The sequence below is a fragment of the Epinephelus moara genome, chromosome 16 (genome assembly GCF_006386435.1).
Source record: "Epinephelus moara isolate mb chromosome 16, YSFRI_EMoa_1.0, whole genome shotgun sequence".
NCBI classification, from domain to species: domain Eukaryota; kingdom Metazoa; phylum Chordata; class Actinopteri; order Perciformes; family Serranidae; genus Epinephelus; species Epinephelus moara.
In genome coordinates this window covers 4994202-5011846 of record NC_065521.1, presented here as the reverse complement: position 1 = coordinate 5011846, position 17645 = coordinate 4994202, and the positions used below count along the sequence as shown (strand labels likewise).

Here is a 17645-nt window from a genome sequence, read left to right as displayed (position 1 = left end):
GTTCCTGTTAGTACACGTGCTGCTGCATTCTGAATTAGTTGGAGAGTTTTTAAGGACTTACTAGAGCTACCAGATAATAGAGATTTACAGTAATCCAGCCTAGAGGTAACAAAAGCGTGGACCAATTTTTCTGCATCTTTTCGGGTCAGGATAGACCTAATTTTCGCAATATTACGCAGATGAAAAAATGCAGTCCGTGAGGTTTGTTTTAAATGAGAATTAAAAGACAAATCTTGGTCAAATGTTACTTCGAGGTTTCTTACGGTAGTGCTAGAGGCCAGAGCAATGCCATCTAGAGAAACTATGTCATCAGATAAAGAGTCTCTGAGTTGTTTGGGGCCAAGAACAATAATTTCAGTTTTGTCTGAATTTAACATCAGGAAACTGGTGCTGATCCAGGTTTTTATGTCTTTAAGGCAATTATGAAGTTTAGTTAATTGATTACTTTCTTCTGGCTTCATAGATAAATACAACTGTGTATCATCTGCATAACAATGGAAATTTACGGAGTGATTTCTAATGATGTTACCTAAAGGAAGCATATATAGAATAAATAGGATTGGTCCGAGCACAGAACCTTGCGGAACTACAAAACAAACTTTAGTACGTAAGGATGACTCATTATGAACGTGAACAAACTGAAAACGATCAGATGAATAAGATTTAAACCAGCTTAGTGCAGAACCTTTTAGGCCAATTAAGTGTTCCAGTCTCAGTAGCAGAATTTGATGGTCAATTTTGTCAAACGCCGCACTAAGATCTAGTACAGAGACGAGTCCTTTGTCTGAAGCAATCAGAAGGTCATTTGTAATTTTAACTAGTGCTGTCTCAGTGCTATGATGCACTCTAAATCCTGACTGAAATTCCTCAAATAAATTATTATCATGGATAGTCCATCATTGTCCCAGTGCCAAAGAAAAACAACCCCTCCTGCTTGAACGACTACTGTCCCGTTGCGCTGACATCAGCAGTGAAGAAATGCTTGGAGAAGCTGGTGAAGAACTACATCTGTGCCTCCCTGCCTGGCTTGTTCGACCTTCTCCAATTCGCATACAGAGAAAACAGATACAGAGATGACGCCATCACCAACCTTCTGCATTCCACCCTATCCCATCTGGATGAGGGGAGGGGGAATTGTGTGAGGATGCTGTTCATAGATTATAGTTCAGCATTCAACACCATAGTTCCCCTCTGCCTGGCTGACAAGATGAGGTTGCTGGGAATCAACACCCAAATGTCTTACTGGGTGCTCAGCTTCCTCACTGACCGCCCCCTGGTGGTGAGGTGGAAGGACATTATGGCCTCTGACCCTCAGCACAGGTTCTCCTCAGGGGTGTGTATTAAGTCCGCTGCTCTACAACATCTACACGCATGACTGCACAGCCTCCAGCTGCTCTACCTCTATCATCAAATTCGCAGACGACACTGTGGTGCTGGGTCTCATCTCATGCAACAATGAGCAGGCCTACGTGAACCAGGTGGCAGACCTAGCACTGTGGTGTCAGTCCAACAACCTGGCACTGAATGTCAGCAAGACAAAAGAGATGGTGGTGGACTTCAGGAGGAAGCAGGGCAGCGGGTACACCCCACTTACTATCAACAATGAGCCTGTGGAGAGGGTCTCCAGCTTTAAATACCAAGGAGTGCACCTTACAGAGGACCTCACCTGGAACTTACAGACTGAGCAACTGATTTCAATATCCAGGCAGCAGCTGTACTTTCTGAGATGGCTGAGGAGGTTTAAGGTCTCCACCTCCATCCTGAAGACCTTCTACTCCTCGGCCATTGAGTGTCCTCACTGGGTGTATCTCTGCCTGGTATGGAAACAGCACTGCCCGGGAGCAGGCCGTACTGCAAAGATCGGTGCGTTCAGCCGAGCGGGCTGTCAGTTTGTGTGTGTGTGTATTTTTCTTTTTTTTTATTCTTACATATTTAATATTTATTGAGTATGCTTCTATTGCAGGCTTGCACAGAGCAGATTGCTACCTCCTTTTTTCACTGTATGCGTACATGTGACAAATAAAGCACTTGAACTTGATATGTGTATATATGTATACATATATATGAATATGTATATATATGTGTGTGTGTGTGTGTGTATGTGTGTGTATATGTACACACACACACACACACACACACACACAGGTCTAATTACGTCTGTATAAAGAGAGACCTAATTTTCCTACCATTGTTTAGTAATTTGGTTAATATTTGTTAAATAATATCATTAATTATTTTAATTAAATGAAATGGTAAATAAGATCATGTGAAAAAAAATCAAACAAAATATCAAATAAGAACTAATGAGTGTATTGCCATACTTGCATAAGGATATGACACAAGCACTGGTTGTCTTTTCACAGGCTTCATTGGAAAGATTACTCTCCAGATCCCTTTTTACCGGCCTCACAGTGACCCATGGGTCATCTCCATGTCCCAACTCAGCCTGATCATTGGCCCTGCCCAGCTGCAGGAACATGATGGAGAGAAGGAGAGAGAGGAAGAGAGAGAGCGCAAAACTCGCCTCCTCAAGGCTCTCGAAGACAAATTCAAAGTAGGTGGATCAACACTGCAGATTATAAAATGTGTTTTTTTCTGTCCCAATAATGGTTTATTTGTTTATTTATTTGCTTATTTGTTTATGGATCCCCATTAGCTGACGCCTGGACGAACAGCTAGTCTTCCTGGGGTCCATGAAGGATAAAAAGGATAAAATTATAACAAAATCCTTACTCATTTTTCATATCTATTAAGTTTTACTGGTCTCTAAAGAGCAATGCATCCTGAGAGTGACACTGAAGTAGCTACACATGTGCAACAACATATCATTGTTTTGAGCTGCATGTCACTTAACACCAACACAGTTGAGGTTATGTTTCTGAACTATTATTTCTAGTGTTCTCACAGTGATTTTAAATCTGGGACAAAGAGAGTACCAGTTTCAAATTGTTCTTGTAGCAGCAGAAAGGGTTTACATGTCAGCATAGTCAGATTGGAATTTGCATTATATAGCTTGGCTTTCTTGTTCTAATCTATGTTTGCTGCCTCCTTGACTTTTTTATTGTGTCTGTCTTACAGTCTTCTTCACCAACTTGCACTTCAATCTTTTAAGTACTTTGTAGTCATTTACAGTTTATGTATGTTTATAGACTATATGATATGTGTTTGGCTCCTCCAGAGTGAATGTGAACAGAGAGGAGAGTCTTACTGGTATTCTGTCACTGCCTCTGTGGTCACCAGGATTGTGGAAAACATTGAGGTAGGTTTTCCATCATTAGATACTGGAGCTGGGACTCATAAGCAACACATGCATTCTGCATCAGTTGAAACAATACCCTTCTACAATTTATATACTAACATGTCCACTCCATTTGAATGCCTGGGGCCAGCTAATGAACAGGCAATTGAGTGTTTTATGATACAATACAATTACACAAAGATTTGGCCCCATGAAAACACTTTAAAGAAGAATATCTGAGCAAGTAAATAATAGGGATGCACCGAAATGAAAATTTGTGGCCGAAGCCGAATAATATTAAACGCTTGGCCGAATACCGGATATCGTTGTTTAGTTTTTCATTAGTTTTTGCAGATGAACCCCCTCCAGATTAGTGTTGTCACGGTACCAAAATTGGATCCCACTGTACGATACCAATGAAAATATCATGGTTCTGAGTAGTATCACGATACCACAGCGAAAATGAGGCAGATGTGCCTTTTGTCATTTATAAAAAGATAAATCACTTTTCTATTATAGGCTACATCAATGATATTTCAATGGAATAAATTACTTATTGACTTATTCATACTTCAAAAACAGCATCAATGAGTGATGAACATAGGGGGGGATCAAAATAAAATAAATAAATAAAATAAGAATCAACCAGCCACCCTCCTCCCCTGACAAGTAAAGAACAGTCCCTGAAGTACGGTGAGGTTTGTGGGCCGTGAACGGCTCGTTTCTCCTCTGACACGTCACATACCTGTGTTCAGCTGGCTCAGCTGTTCAGGTACTTCTGGGCAGTCCGCACGCCAAGAAGAGGATATTATTGGAGCCGACTTCTCCGTCGCCGGTAAGCCGATGGCCGCCGTATTTGACAGGAATACACTGTCTGTGTCTGTGACCCTCGTTCACCCACAATTGGTGGGATTCGCCTTTTGTTTCTGCTGCTCGTTGAAATCTGTAGGCTGCTCGCACAGCGTGCTGAATGATTTAAGCCTGTTTTGCTCGCTCAAAACTATATTTAGTCGCAAATGCGAGTGCGGTGACGGATGGATCGCCACACTGCCGACATTTTACTCCACCCGTCACGGCACGCTGTTTGATTGTGTTATCAAAACACACTGCTATTATTCGGCCTTGCTTTTAACTTATTCCACCGAATACCGAATGTGTGTTTTTTTGCAATATTCGGCCGAATATATTCGGTTACCGAATATTCGGTGCATCCCTAGTAAATACCTTCCAGATGTCAGGACAGTGCAGTCAATCAGGCCAAAGGAATCAGGCACTTGTTATTGTTGAGCTACAGATTAAACTTTGATTTTATGGCTTCTGTGTAGCTGAAGATCCAAGATGTACATCTTAGATTTGAGGATGACTTCTCCAACCCAGAGAAACCCTTTTCCTTTGGGGTTTGCATCAACAACATGTCTGCTCAGAACCCCTCCAAAGAAGTGGTAAGTCTTCACTCAGAGTGATTTTAAACTAACAATGTGAAACTACACTTCAGTCTTTTTCATTAAGGCTTTTAGTGGATAAAGAGAATTTAAAGATTAGTGATTCTCATGACATCAGGTGCTACAGTAGTCCAATTCATCATTCATTTTTATACAAAAAACAAAGTTTTCTATCACAATACATGCAGTAGCTTAGTAAAACAAAAGTTCACTGCATTCACCAAATAATGTTTTCTTGTGGTGATAACTTCGTATCTTATATTTATGAGAGCTGTATGTCATTATTATCTTTATATTGTAATTGATAACATGATTTCTGCTTGTCTTTGCATTAGAGGTTAAAAGGGATTTCCTTTGTATTTTCAGGTTCAGAAGCTCCTCCGGCAAAAACAGCTAGAGATAGAAGACTTCAGTGTATATTGGGATACAGAGTGTGAGATGCTGGGAAAGCTGCCTGCCGATCAGATCCAGGTCAGACAATCCTGCTTTCACACCCGTAGTTGGGTTCATTTGGTCTCACCACAGGGAAAAAATAATACACTGTTGCATTTTAGTTTTGGTTGGTTCCTGTTTACACTAACCTTTTGCAAACGAACCAAGAGGAATAAACATTAAGTTCTACTGACTGACATGCAGGAGTACTGAAAATCTGTACTCAAGTAAAAGTACAATTACTGACATAAAAAATTACTCAAGTAGAAGTAAAATTACTATTTGAGAAACCTACTCAGGTAAAAGTAAAAAGTACCTGGTTAATAATTTATTCAAGTACAAGTTACTTTCCGTTTGAATATTTTTAGGTATGCGGACCAGTGCAAAATAATGAAAAAACAGCATTTGATAAAACTTTTTTTTAATGAAGCAGGTACCAATCTTCCACTCTCCATCTCCTTCACTCTACCCCTCTTTCCTCACCTAACCTCTTCTTTCTCCATTTCCCTATCTGTAATTTGAGTGGATGACCTTGCTTTAAAAACAGAATGACATCCCAACTTCTTTGTTTTTTCTATGTCTTTTTCGCTGTTTACAAAATAAATAAAAACCAATAAAATAAATAAGAAACCATTCAATATATGGTAAACAATAGCACTATAATGTTCCCAAGTTCCATCCACAAATGTGTTTGTAAAGGTATAACAGGTCCCTGTAGGACTTTCCTGCCAGATCACCAGGTGTCAGGTGAACTATTTTACAAATGACCATAACAGTAACAAAATGAAAATCCCATCTCTCCCTTGTTTTGTAAGAAATATGTCCTAAACTGGGATTATATGTGCATAAATCTCTAACATGCTAACTTAGTTGGCTCTTTTCAGACAAAAAGAAGCTCTTCATTTCGACCTGGCTCCGGTCATTTTTTTTGTGTACACGGGTTTCAACGCTGGGTGGTGCTATTGCATTATACCAGTAAAGCCCCAGTTATCGGAACGGGCCATTTAACCAACAGTTACAGGCCACCACACCGAAATATCACCATTCCGACGGTCCGCCATCCCGAATTCTGGTCCCTGAGTCCTGACAGTGAGCTATGGTGAGCCTGTAGAGGCTGACTTTACCTGTTTTTCAGCGAACTGTTCTGGTAATTTTATTAAAAGGGATGGCATATAGGTCCACAGTAACTTATCATTATTATTATTATTATTATTGGGTCTTATAAGAGTGAGCTACAATGAGTACCGGGCCATCAAATCACAGCATCCGCGCTGAGAGGACACGGACTGTGTGCGCTTTTACGCACGCGGGTCAAGGCGATCACGGATATTTGATGTGGGAAAGATGTAGCCAGATGTATTACCTGTTTTAGATACGTGGCTGTCTGTCCGTCTGTCCGTAGCACGAGTCATGTGTGCCACTTCACCACCGACCCGTGCGTAAAAGCGCATCCCTCCTTGAGGCAATGAATGAGGAAATAATCGCCCCGGCATTTAATCAGACCGGTGTTTAATAGGCCTATGCAAAATGGGGTCAAACCCCTGGCGGCTATTTGGAAATATACGGTAGTTGTAACGAAGGTAATTGGCAAATGTAGTGAAGTAAAAAGTAGATTACTGGCTTAAAAATATACTTGAGTAAGAGTAGAAGTACAGTTTTAAAAAAGGAACTTAAAAAGTACTCGTTCCTCAAAAAAACTACTTTTTTACTCACGTGCGTTACTTGTAACGCGTTACTACCCACCCCTGCTGACATGTAACTCGTTGATTGAACAGTTTTAGTGTTTGTCATCCTGCATCATCAGGACCCATGTGGGAAATCAGATTTTGTTCACTGACAGAAGTTTTTGCAGCAGGACTTTAAGTGTTTATATTTCTGTTCTTTGGTAACACAAAAAGATCATACAGAAGTAACTGATGGGAGGCATTATTAGCAGGCTATTATTACTGCAAAATCAATTGCATATTGAATAATGACCAACATTTCCCCTGTTAAAGGGTTTTTTTGGGGGAGTTTTTCCTTATCCGCTGCGAGGGTCCTAAGGACAGAGGGATGTCGTATGCTGTAAAGCCCTCTGAGGCAAATTGTGATTTGTGATATTGGGCTTTATAAATAAAATTGACTGATTGATTGATATAGACAGGGTGAAAAGAAGGCAACCTGTACAGTAGTGATTCAGGGCTTAATACTGTGGGATCACTGTCACACACTTTTTAATGGACTTAATGAACAGACAAAGAACACAGAGTTGGATACAATGATAGCAGTTTGAACAGCTTTTTAATCAGGGAAAATACCCTCATTGATGTGCATGTGTGCTACCATGGTTGCATGTATGGATCAGCATAAATAGGTTTTGAGATATATGTGGCCTTTATCATGATCAGTTATGAGATCGCAGATAGATTTCACGATCAGCAGATGGATTTATTATTGGTTAAGCTGTTGCTAAAATGACAACCCTGCATTCATAAAATCCTGTGACTGGTTTGTTTTCTTTCACACCACAAAAAAATGCACCAGAGTCAGTTTGGAAGCGGACCGAGACTCACCTTTTCAAGCAGCCTGGGTTCAATATTTTGGTCTGCACCAGGGTCCGATTGACAGCTTTGACACCACCCTAAACAAACTATACTAACTGTGTAAATGGACCTGAGTTTGTTTTAACCGAACCAAACAGGTTGCATGTGAAAGCACCTTCAATGACCTTCGTCTGTTAGGGGCCAGCTCACTGGAGGATTTAGTTTTGAACTTCACCCCGAATCAGAAAAGGTCGGAATTTATCACCTGCCCAACATGGTTAAATTGTTGGAAGTGGTGTGTAAAACCATCAGACTGTCCACCACTTTAGTGGACAGAGAAAAGGCACAAAAGAAAGCCTTTGTACCTGCTACTTAAAAGGATAGTGCACCCAAAAATGAAAATTCAGCCGTTATCTACTCACCCATATGCCGAAGGAGCATCAGGTGAAGTTTTAGAGTCCTCACATCACTTGTGGAGATCCCAGGGGAGAAGGGCTAGCAACAAAACTCCAGCTAATGGAGGCTGGGCGCCCCAGATTAAAACGTCCAAAAATAACACATAATTGAAACCATAGCAAAGCTCTCTTGTGCGCGCTTTCGCGCGAGACCAGCGAAAGCACGTGAACACACATGAAGGTGGTGCCCATGTCTCATGGTCTCGCGCGCAAGCACACACGTGAGCGTGCTCTACAGAGAGGCAGTTAGAGCTACAGGCTACAATGAGGCTAAAAACAGAGTATGGAGATATTCTGTGGTTTCAATTATGCATTTTTTGGACGGTTTAATCTGGGGCGCCCTGCCTGCATCAGATGGAGTTTTGTTGCTAGCCCCTCTCCCCTGGGATCTCTGCAAGGGATGTGAGGACTCTAAAACTTCACCTGAGCCTCCTTCGGCATATGGCTGAATTTTCACTTTTGGGTGCACTAGCCCTTTAAAAGCAACCTTATTTGTTTTGATTGACAGTTGCATTTCACTGAATTCTGATGAATAACCATCAATAAAAAGTAAGGGTGCACAATAACTATCGGGCCGATAATTATTGGGCCGATAACAGGAAATCATTACGTCGTTCCGATAAGTCCGATATCATGACGAATAGCCCCGATAACATATATAATTTTGTCAGCACGGCAGTGCCCCGCTCCCACTATGAGACCTGAATGGCCTGCAGTGAATACCCCCTCATGTCGGAAAACAACTCATTAACTCAGTCATAATTTCACACAGACGCGCACACTCTCTCTCTCTCACACACACACACACACACACACACAAAGACGTGCACACTCTCTCTCTCACACACACACACACAGACGCGCATACTCTCTCTCACACTAGTGTTGCAGGGTATACTGGTACCAACGGTAGACCGTGGCACTAAAACTCCACAGTACATATGATACCATAATGTTGGAGTACCGTAGTACTACGGTACCTCAGGTACCACTACTGTGGGATAAGTTCAAAGTCCAATCTCAAGAAGGTGAGTGTCCATGCGCAGTCCAATAACGGCACGCGCTGGCCACCTGGCACTCAATATGCTGCTGCAGTAACATTTCAGGTAGGCCTATTTGTTGAGCTATTGAGTATCTTTGAGCAGTGAAAGTTATTATTAATTTATTTTTACTTGTAGGTTAGATTTGTTTATATATGCCAAAGTGATTTGTTTTCCACAGAGCTCTATGGTGCGAGCATTTGACTCGCATTTGCGACTAAAAATAGTTTTGTGCGAGCAAAAGAAATCATTAGGAGCATGCTGTGAGAGTACAGATTTCAACCAGCAGCAGAAACGAAAGGCGAATCCTGCTGGTTGTGGGTTGAACGAGGGTCACAGACAGGAATACGTAACGTTATTCCCGTCAAATACGGCGGCCATATTGCTCTGCGGCGCAAGATAACGGCTTACTGGCGACGGAGAAGTCCAGCTCCAGGTCCAATAATTTCCTCTTGTTGGCGTCATGACCGTCCAGAAGTACCTGAACAGCCGAGCCGTGGCAGGTATGTGGCGTGTCAGAGGAGAAACGAGCCGTTCACAATTCTCTCTTTGTGGCAGGTAACGGTCCACAAACCTCACCGCACTTAAGGGACTGTTCTTTACTTGTCAGAGGAGGAGGGTGGCTGGTTGATTTTTATTTTATTTATTTATTTATTTTATTTTGATCCCCCCTATGTTAATCACTTATTGATGCTGTTTTTGAAGTATGAATAAGTCAATAAGTAATTTATTCCATTGAAATATCATTGATGTATTATAGAAGAGTGATATATCTTTTTAAAAATGACAAAAGGCACATCTGCCTATTTTTGGCTGTGGTATTGTGATACTACTCAGAACCATGATACTTTCACTGGTATCGTACCGTGGGTCCCAATTTTGGTACCGTGACAACACTATCTCACACACACATAGACACACTCTCTCTCTCTCTCTCTCTCTCTCTCTCTCTCTCTCTCTCTCTCTCTCTCTCTCTCTCTTCTAATTCTCTCTCTCTCTCTCTCTCTCTCTCTCTCTCTTCTAATATAAGATAAAAGAACAACTGAACCTCATTTACCTTAGTGAAAAGGTATTCATTTGAATGGAACCATCAGCCAAAATCCTTTAAACTTATTTTTTTGTTACTATGGAATGCACTTTTTCAGTTTGTTTACATAGACACGTCTAACTTGTTCAGTGCAATCATTTTCTATATTTATTTATTTTTTTGAACTTCTGGAATGAACTTTTTCAGTTTGTAATCCCGATGCATGCATTTGCATCAGTTCAAGGGGCCTTTATTTTTATATCCGTAAGTAATGCACCTTATTTAAATTGATGTTCATTTGAGATATCAAATAGTTTTTTGTTTTATATCTTTTCAAAAATGTTTGAGATGCTTGCCAATAGTTTTTCATAGGAAAAAATAAATATCTCTTCATTTAAAGAGTCAAAACTGTTTTGGTTTTGTTCATAGTATTGATGTCATGATCTTAGGTATATACATATATATATATATATATTTTTATATATATATATATATATATATATATATATATATATATATATATATGTGTGTATACAGACACGCACCCTCTTGCGATTGGACTTTGAACTTATCCCACAGTAGTGGTACCGGAGGTACCGTAGTACGGTACTTCAACATTATGGTATCATATGTACTGTGGAGTTTTAGTGCCGCGGTCTACCGTTGGTACCAGTGTACCCTGCAACACTAGTGTGAGAGAGAGTATGCGCGTCTGTGTGTGTGTGTGTGAGAGAGAGTGTGCACTTCTGTGTGTGTGTATATACTACATATATATATTCCAGAATATATAGGAACTGAAAGTTATCGGTTATCGGTATTGGTTTAAAAGAAAAGTTATCGTGCATCCCTAATAAAAAGATGCACATACACACACTATACACGCCCACTTGTTACTATATCAACACTATGTCACATGTCAATTTCATCTGAAGGAATAACCCAGAGTGTGTGCTGGTTGCTAGAGTGTGAGTGTGATGGTGATGGTGGATATGCTTAGAGCAGACAGGTTTTGGTGATCAGAACTGAGAACAAATTAAAAGTAGTTAAGTAATAGTAAATGTACAGTGTAGGATTCAGTGTCTCTATAAATAAACACTGTAGCTTCTCAAGACCCAAGTGAAGTTCCCGTGTCTTGCTTTCCAATAAAGGCTTGCATGTTCATGTATAGGCTTCAGGGTTGCAACGCTATGAGACTGATGGTACAATAACTGTCTCAGAAAATATTGCAGTTTCATGGTATTACGGTATTACAGAATTTATATTAATATCAGTCGGAGCAACACTTAAAGGAATGAGAACAGAAGGGTTATTTTTGGTAAAACAATAGTCTTTTATTTTTTAAATTATAATTGAAACTTGAAACATTTTGTTAATGGAAGTATGTGTTAAAAGTCTCCCCTTCGAAAATAAGAGGGGATATTCTCTGTCCACTTTTTTTCCCCCACTTATCATTTTTATTGATTTGTCCATAGAATACATTTTTTTTGCCACAATATTTTTATTTATTTTTCAACATTATAAGATACAGCCTCTTTTCATTCATACAATGTTTGCAAACATAAGGGCCTGCTGCATTATCACAAAAACAAAACAAAACAAAACAAAACAAAAAAACATACTTAGACACAAAAAAACAAACAAACCACAAAACAGTCATGCTCCTGTTCAAGCCAGTAAAAATCTCCAAATGGCATGTCTCAAAATAGTACTCATAAAATGGAGTATATTCATTGTGACATATGTTAAATCCAGATGTCTAGAAAAAAAAAATTGCAAAACAGAATGATTTGAAAAGAAATTATAAACTTGAAAACTGCATCATCCATGGAACCTACTCACTCATGTCATCTATTAAATCTAAATCCTTCACATAATCTATGAAGGGTCCCCATATAAATTCAAACACATGCTGTTTGGCCTTTAATATCTAAGTTAAGTAAGTTCTAAGTTATTAAATCTAAGTTATTCTCTCTAATGGGGGACTTGATAACATCTGTCTTGTCCACTGAGTAATACCTGGTTTATAAATCCCTTTCCATAATAATGTAATACATTTTTTTTGCATTGAGCAAGCTGAGATCTATAAATGCTTGTTCATATTTACTGTAATTATGTTTCTTTGGATATAAGCCCAAGAGAAAAAGTTTAGGATCCAGTAAAATTTGTTTTGAAATTACCTTCTCTGTCACAACTCTTACCTCTTCCCAGAACATGTTAACCGTTGTACATTGCCAAATAGAATGGAACAAAGTCCCTCTGTTTTCTGTACATTTTGTACATATATCCGGTATATTTGGGTCAAACCGGTTTAAGTCCACTGGTGCCAAATAAGTCCGCATTAACCATTTATATTGTATTAATTTAAGATGCGTATTTATAGATTTGATATGAGCGCCAGTGCAAGCTGCTTCCCAATCTTCCTCTGAAATTTCAAGTTGCAAGTTTTCCTTCCAGGCTTTTAATTTAGACTGTGAGTTTTCAGGTGAGTAAAATGACAACAGATTGTAAAGTTCTGATATGATACCTTTTCTCAACTTGTCCTTTATCATGCTTTTTTCCAGAAGTGAATATAAAGGCCTGGTAAGAAGATTATTTTGATTTACTTTAACAAAATTTCTAAGCTGAAGATACTTAAAGAAATGTTTGTTATTACGGTTAAAATTAGATCTCAGCTCTTCAAAAGACATCATAGTGTCTGAGTCTTGTATATAGAGATCTTGAATCATTTTAAGTCCCTTAGATTTCCATACTTTAAATATTGCATCTGCTCTCTCTGGTCCAAAAAACTGATTGCCCCATATTGTACTAAACTGTGATAATGTTCCCAGTTCTTGTGAATATTTTTTGACCTCGTACCATATTTTGATCATGTGTCTTACAATTGGATTTTTAGTTTGTTTATGTAGTTTCTTTACCGTGTCTGAATACATGTAAGAGGGAAGAGGCAATTTCAAACCATGAGCCTCCATTTCAGTCCAATGAGGGCTCGATCAAATGGTTGATATAATAAAGACAGACAGAGTCTTGCCCTCCTGTTGTTCCATATGAATCCTGCAAATATTTTCTTAATTCTTGAAAAGAAATCTGAAGGTGGTGGTAGAGGAATATTCTGGGATGAATAGAGTAATTTTGGCAGTATATTCATTTTTAAAATATTGATTCTCCCAATTATAGATACTGGTAATGTCATCCACCTCTCAATTGACTCATTAATTTCTGACATTAAAGGTTCATAATTAGCGTTAACCACATGTTCTAGGCTTGGCAGAATCTGTACCCCCAAATATTTAAACTGATCTACAACATTAAATTGAATTACCTCAGGGACTGGATTCCTTCTTTCATTTGCATTTAGTAATAATATAGAAGATTTAGTATTATTCACTTTATAACCTGAAATGTCCCCCAGTGTTTTAAAAAGTTGTAACAAAGCCGGAATAGTTTTATTTAATTTTGTCATGAGTAGAATTACATCATCAGCGTATAAACATATCCTATGTTCTGTTGGACCTACTGTTATTCCATAGAATTGTGGGTGTGAACGCACTGCTATTGCAAGAGGCTCCATTGCTATTGTAAACAAAAGGGGTGAAAGAGGGCACCCTCGTCTGCACCCTTTACTGACTACGCCTCACACAGGGCACCAAAATGTTGGGATCAACATATTTTTAGGTCTTACACGGCGGCACCAAATGTGTTGGGGTCAATTGGCTATCGGAAATAATTAACAATTATTATTAATAATTAATAATTATGTTATATAATGTGACTTAATTAACATTAAATCACCTCATGGGGCACCATGCCTGTAAAGGGAAAAATGATAGCCAGTTAAAGATATCAGTCTCATAAAATATGCTAAACTATTAATTTGGAGTTTTGATTAATAATTAAATTAATGACAATAACCAGGTTGACTATTCATTCACTCTTGTGCCACATTAAACAGACAGCAGGTATGATTTCACAGAATTATATTTATTCAGCAAAGCAAACCAAAACACACAAATTCTAACTAACAACATACGAGCTTGGGGTGTGTGTGTGTGTGTGTGTGTGTGTGTGTGTGTGTGATGGCCGAATCAAAGCTGGCTTCAGGTCGGGAGAGGTGTTTGTCTGACTGTGTGGTCAGGACAAAGACAAAGGAAAAGATGCGGGAACTTTGGATTAGTGCAGAGATTGTTTAGTTGTGTGCAAGAATCTGTGAACAGTATTAGCAAACTAAACACTTAGCTTTGGCAATGCCAACTAATCAATGACCTAACTGCCAACAATCACAACAGTAACTCAATGGCAGCATTAAATCACATACAAGAAGTTAAACAGTCTTGCTTAGCCTGTAAAGCTGTGATGAAGCTATGCCCAGTTGTTACTTTACCTGTCCTTGAGTGGATCGGAGAAAGAGTCACTTGGTGGTGTACTGCTTTGTTAGCAGGCAGAAGAAGGCTGGGAAGAGCTGTGGTTCCAGCTGAAGTCTTTGCTGTGTCCTTGTTCCAAAGGTTCTGATCCGAGGAAGCCAGTCGCTCGGGGTCCTTGCAGAGTTAGACGCTGGGTGCTAACTCACTTAGTTCCTTGTTGCTGGAAAGCTAGTTGCAAACCTTGTGCTTGCAAGTCTAACTTCTCTGGTTCAGGTTTGCCTCAGCGTTGAGCATGGGCAAGTCGTGATCCAGGGACAAGAGAGTCTGTGAGCAATTGCCCCACCTTTGATGGTTCAGGGCAAGGAGCAAGGGCCTGAGCATCTGGGCTGTTCCAGGCCCAGCAGGAAAGAGGTGTGCGCTGCTCTGCAGTTCCCAAGTCGGAGAGCAGGTCTGTCTGAAGGGAGCAGACCTTCTACAGATGTCTGTGATATCACAGAGTCACGTGTCACTGTAAAAGTCCTGTCCAATCAAGTTGTGAGACTTGTGTCTCACTGAGGTGTGAGGTGAGACATCCTGAAGATGGGTGTCAAATAGCTGTCTTTGTTTGGAGAACAAAAAGCATGCAGAGAAGGAAGCCTTTAAATGTCCAGTTTAGATTTTACCAAATGACAAATCATCTGTGGTCCTTTGAATCCTAACATGTGGTTTGGTTCTACATGGTTGCATAATCTCCAGCATGGTTGTTGAGTCTTTATTTGTTTACTTTTAATTTTAGGTGTGATAACTTAACAAATCTGGTTCTTCCAGATTATCTCTCTCCACCCCTGTGATTGTGTCGTGTTCAGTTGAAGTTTCCACGTCATACTACATCCTTTCTTGGTTTTCTTCACCAAGTTTTTTTTTCTCCATTTGGTTTTTACATATTATGTTGAATCATGTATAGAGTCCATCAAACAACGGTACAGAATTGACACTATTCTGGGTGTAGCCTTACTATGTGCTTTTAATATCTTAATGATTAGCTGAATTTCCTCCACTCCTTTCTTGATCTTTTTGTTAGAATAATCCCTCATCGTTAAGTATCTAAATAAGCCCTGATTTACTAATTGATACATGTTTTTTAATTCTTGAAAGCTAATCATTCCACAGTTTTTGATTACTTTGCATTTGGCTGTTATGCCCCTTTCTGCACATTGCTTAAATCTGCTGTCAGTTCTTCCTGGTTCAAATCATCAAATGCAATCCATCTTAATATGCCAAGTTAATTTCCCGGTTTTAGCTGTTTGCCAATAGAATACCAAGTTTCTAAAGTAAATGTTGTTATCTGGTTTAGGTCTTGTAATTCTTTTTCGTGGGTGGGGATCATTTTTTCACCAATGAGTGGAGCGGGTCGTCCACCAATTGGAAGATCAGCAGTTCGATCCCCGGCTCCTCCTGTCTGCATGTCAAAATATCCTTGAGCAAGATACTGAACCCCAAATTGCTCCTGATGATGCTTCCATCGGTGTGTGAGTGAGTTAAAAACTGAGTAGCAGGTGGCACCTTGTATGGTAGTCTGTATGAATGTGTGTTTGAAAGGGTGAATGTGACTTATAGTGTAAAAAGCACTTTCAGTGGTTGGATGTCTCGACAGGCGCTATACAAATGCAGGTCCATTGACCATGCAGGTCCATATCTTTCCGTAGGGCTACATAATCAGCATTGCACCAGTGAATAAGCTGTGCCACATGATAATATTCCTTCAAATTTGGGAGAGCCCTTCCTCCTTTATCTTTAGATAGTTGTAGCATGGAGTAACGTATTCTGGGTCTTTTACCCTCCCAAATAAATCTTGAGATGAGCTTATCCCATTTAATGAATTTAACTTGTGGCATATTCACAGGAAGAGATTGTAACAAATATAACAGACGTGGTAAAATGTTCATTTTTGTCACATTTATCCTGTCATCACCCCTAACGGATATGTGGACCATCGGTCTATATGTTTCCTGATGTTAAGATCAACTTGTCCATAGTTGCATTCATATAGGTTTGCTAGATTTTTAGGTACTTTTACTCCCAAGTATACAATTGATTTTACATCCCAGTTTATTTTCAGTTCTTTGAGCTTTTGAGTTGGTAAGGAGTGAAACATGAGAAATTGAGTCTTAAGTAAATTAAATTTTTAACCCGAATATGAGCCAAATTTTTCCAAAGTTTTCATTAAGTGCATAAAGCTGTTAGTGGGATCATGTAAGTGGATCATAATGTCTTCTGCAAAGAGACTTACCGTAAACCTCGGAATATAAGTCGCACTGGCATATAAGTCGCAGTCTATTTTGTAAGGTCTCAAACAGGGAAAACAAGGTTTTATATTACTATTTGTTAATAAAAAACGTTATACAAGTTATTCCTACACTGTTTCCCTTTATTTTTAATTTGAAACACATTTAAAACACAATAACCTCTTAAGCAGCTTTGGTTACTTTTCAGATTGCAATTTTCCAAACACCCTCTTCAGGAAATAAAATTACGGTATAACAACATCTGAGCCATAAAAATGAGTTTAAATTAACATTAAACTTATTTTTTCTTTTTTAAGAAGACAGCATTACAGTACCTTATTACAGTGTGGGCTGTAACTATACATGCTTACTCAAATCCCAAAAACGAATGAGTTTAAATTACTACGTAGCGTAGGGTGACCATATTTTGATTTCCAAAAAAGAGGACACTTGGCCGGCCATGAGCCTACTTAAATGATACTCGCAGTTTACACAAAGATGCCTTATAATTTTAATATCTTTAAAATTTATATGTATGGATAGAAAATTCAGTTATATTACAAAATAATATCTCTCAAAGACAGAAATTCAGATAGGCCCCGATGGGGGACACATACACACATTAGAGTGTGGCGATCTGAGCCTGATGGTACCCGACGGGTCGGCCGGGTTTGGTCAAAAATGTAGCTATATATTGTATTCGGGCTCGGGTCGGATTCGGTCAGCTTTCAGTGAAAATGTAGTGTAAAAATAAATAAAATCCTATTGTCTGTCCTGTTTATTGCTTGGGCACTGTTATTTACGTGACAACACCTGAACATAACACACACAGACACACATTAGTTATTTGTTTCTACCTCTCCCCTC

The 17645-nt window shown here is 39.2% G+C and overlaps 1 protein-coding gene across 8 annotated transcripts in view; it reads left to right on the top strand.

The window, feature by feature from the left end:
- vps13d (vacuolar protein sorting 13 homolog D) overlaps positions 1-17645 on the top strand; it is a 274881-nt gene that overhangs the window by 17382 nt on the left and 239854 nt on the right. For all 8 annotated transcript variants that reach the window (XM_050064560.1, XM_050064557.1, XM_050064558.1 and 5 more), the window contains 4 exons: positions 2364-2554; positions 3179-3259; positions 4564-4680; positions 5047-5151. In XM_050064560.1, the coding sequence (XP_049920517.1) occupies positions 2364-2554; positions 3179-3259; positions 4564-4680; positions 5047-5151 (494 nt within the window). The remainder of the gene's footprint in view (positions 1-2363; positions 2555-3178; positions 3260-4563; positions 4681-5046; positions 5152-17645) is intronic.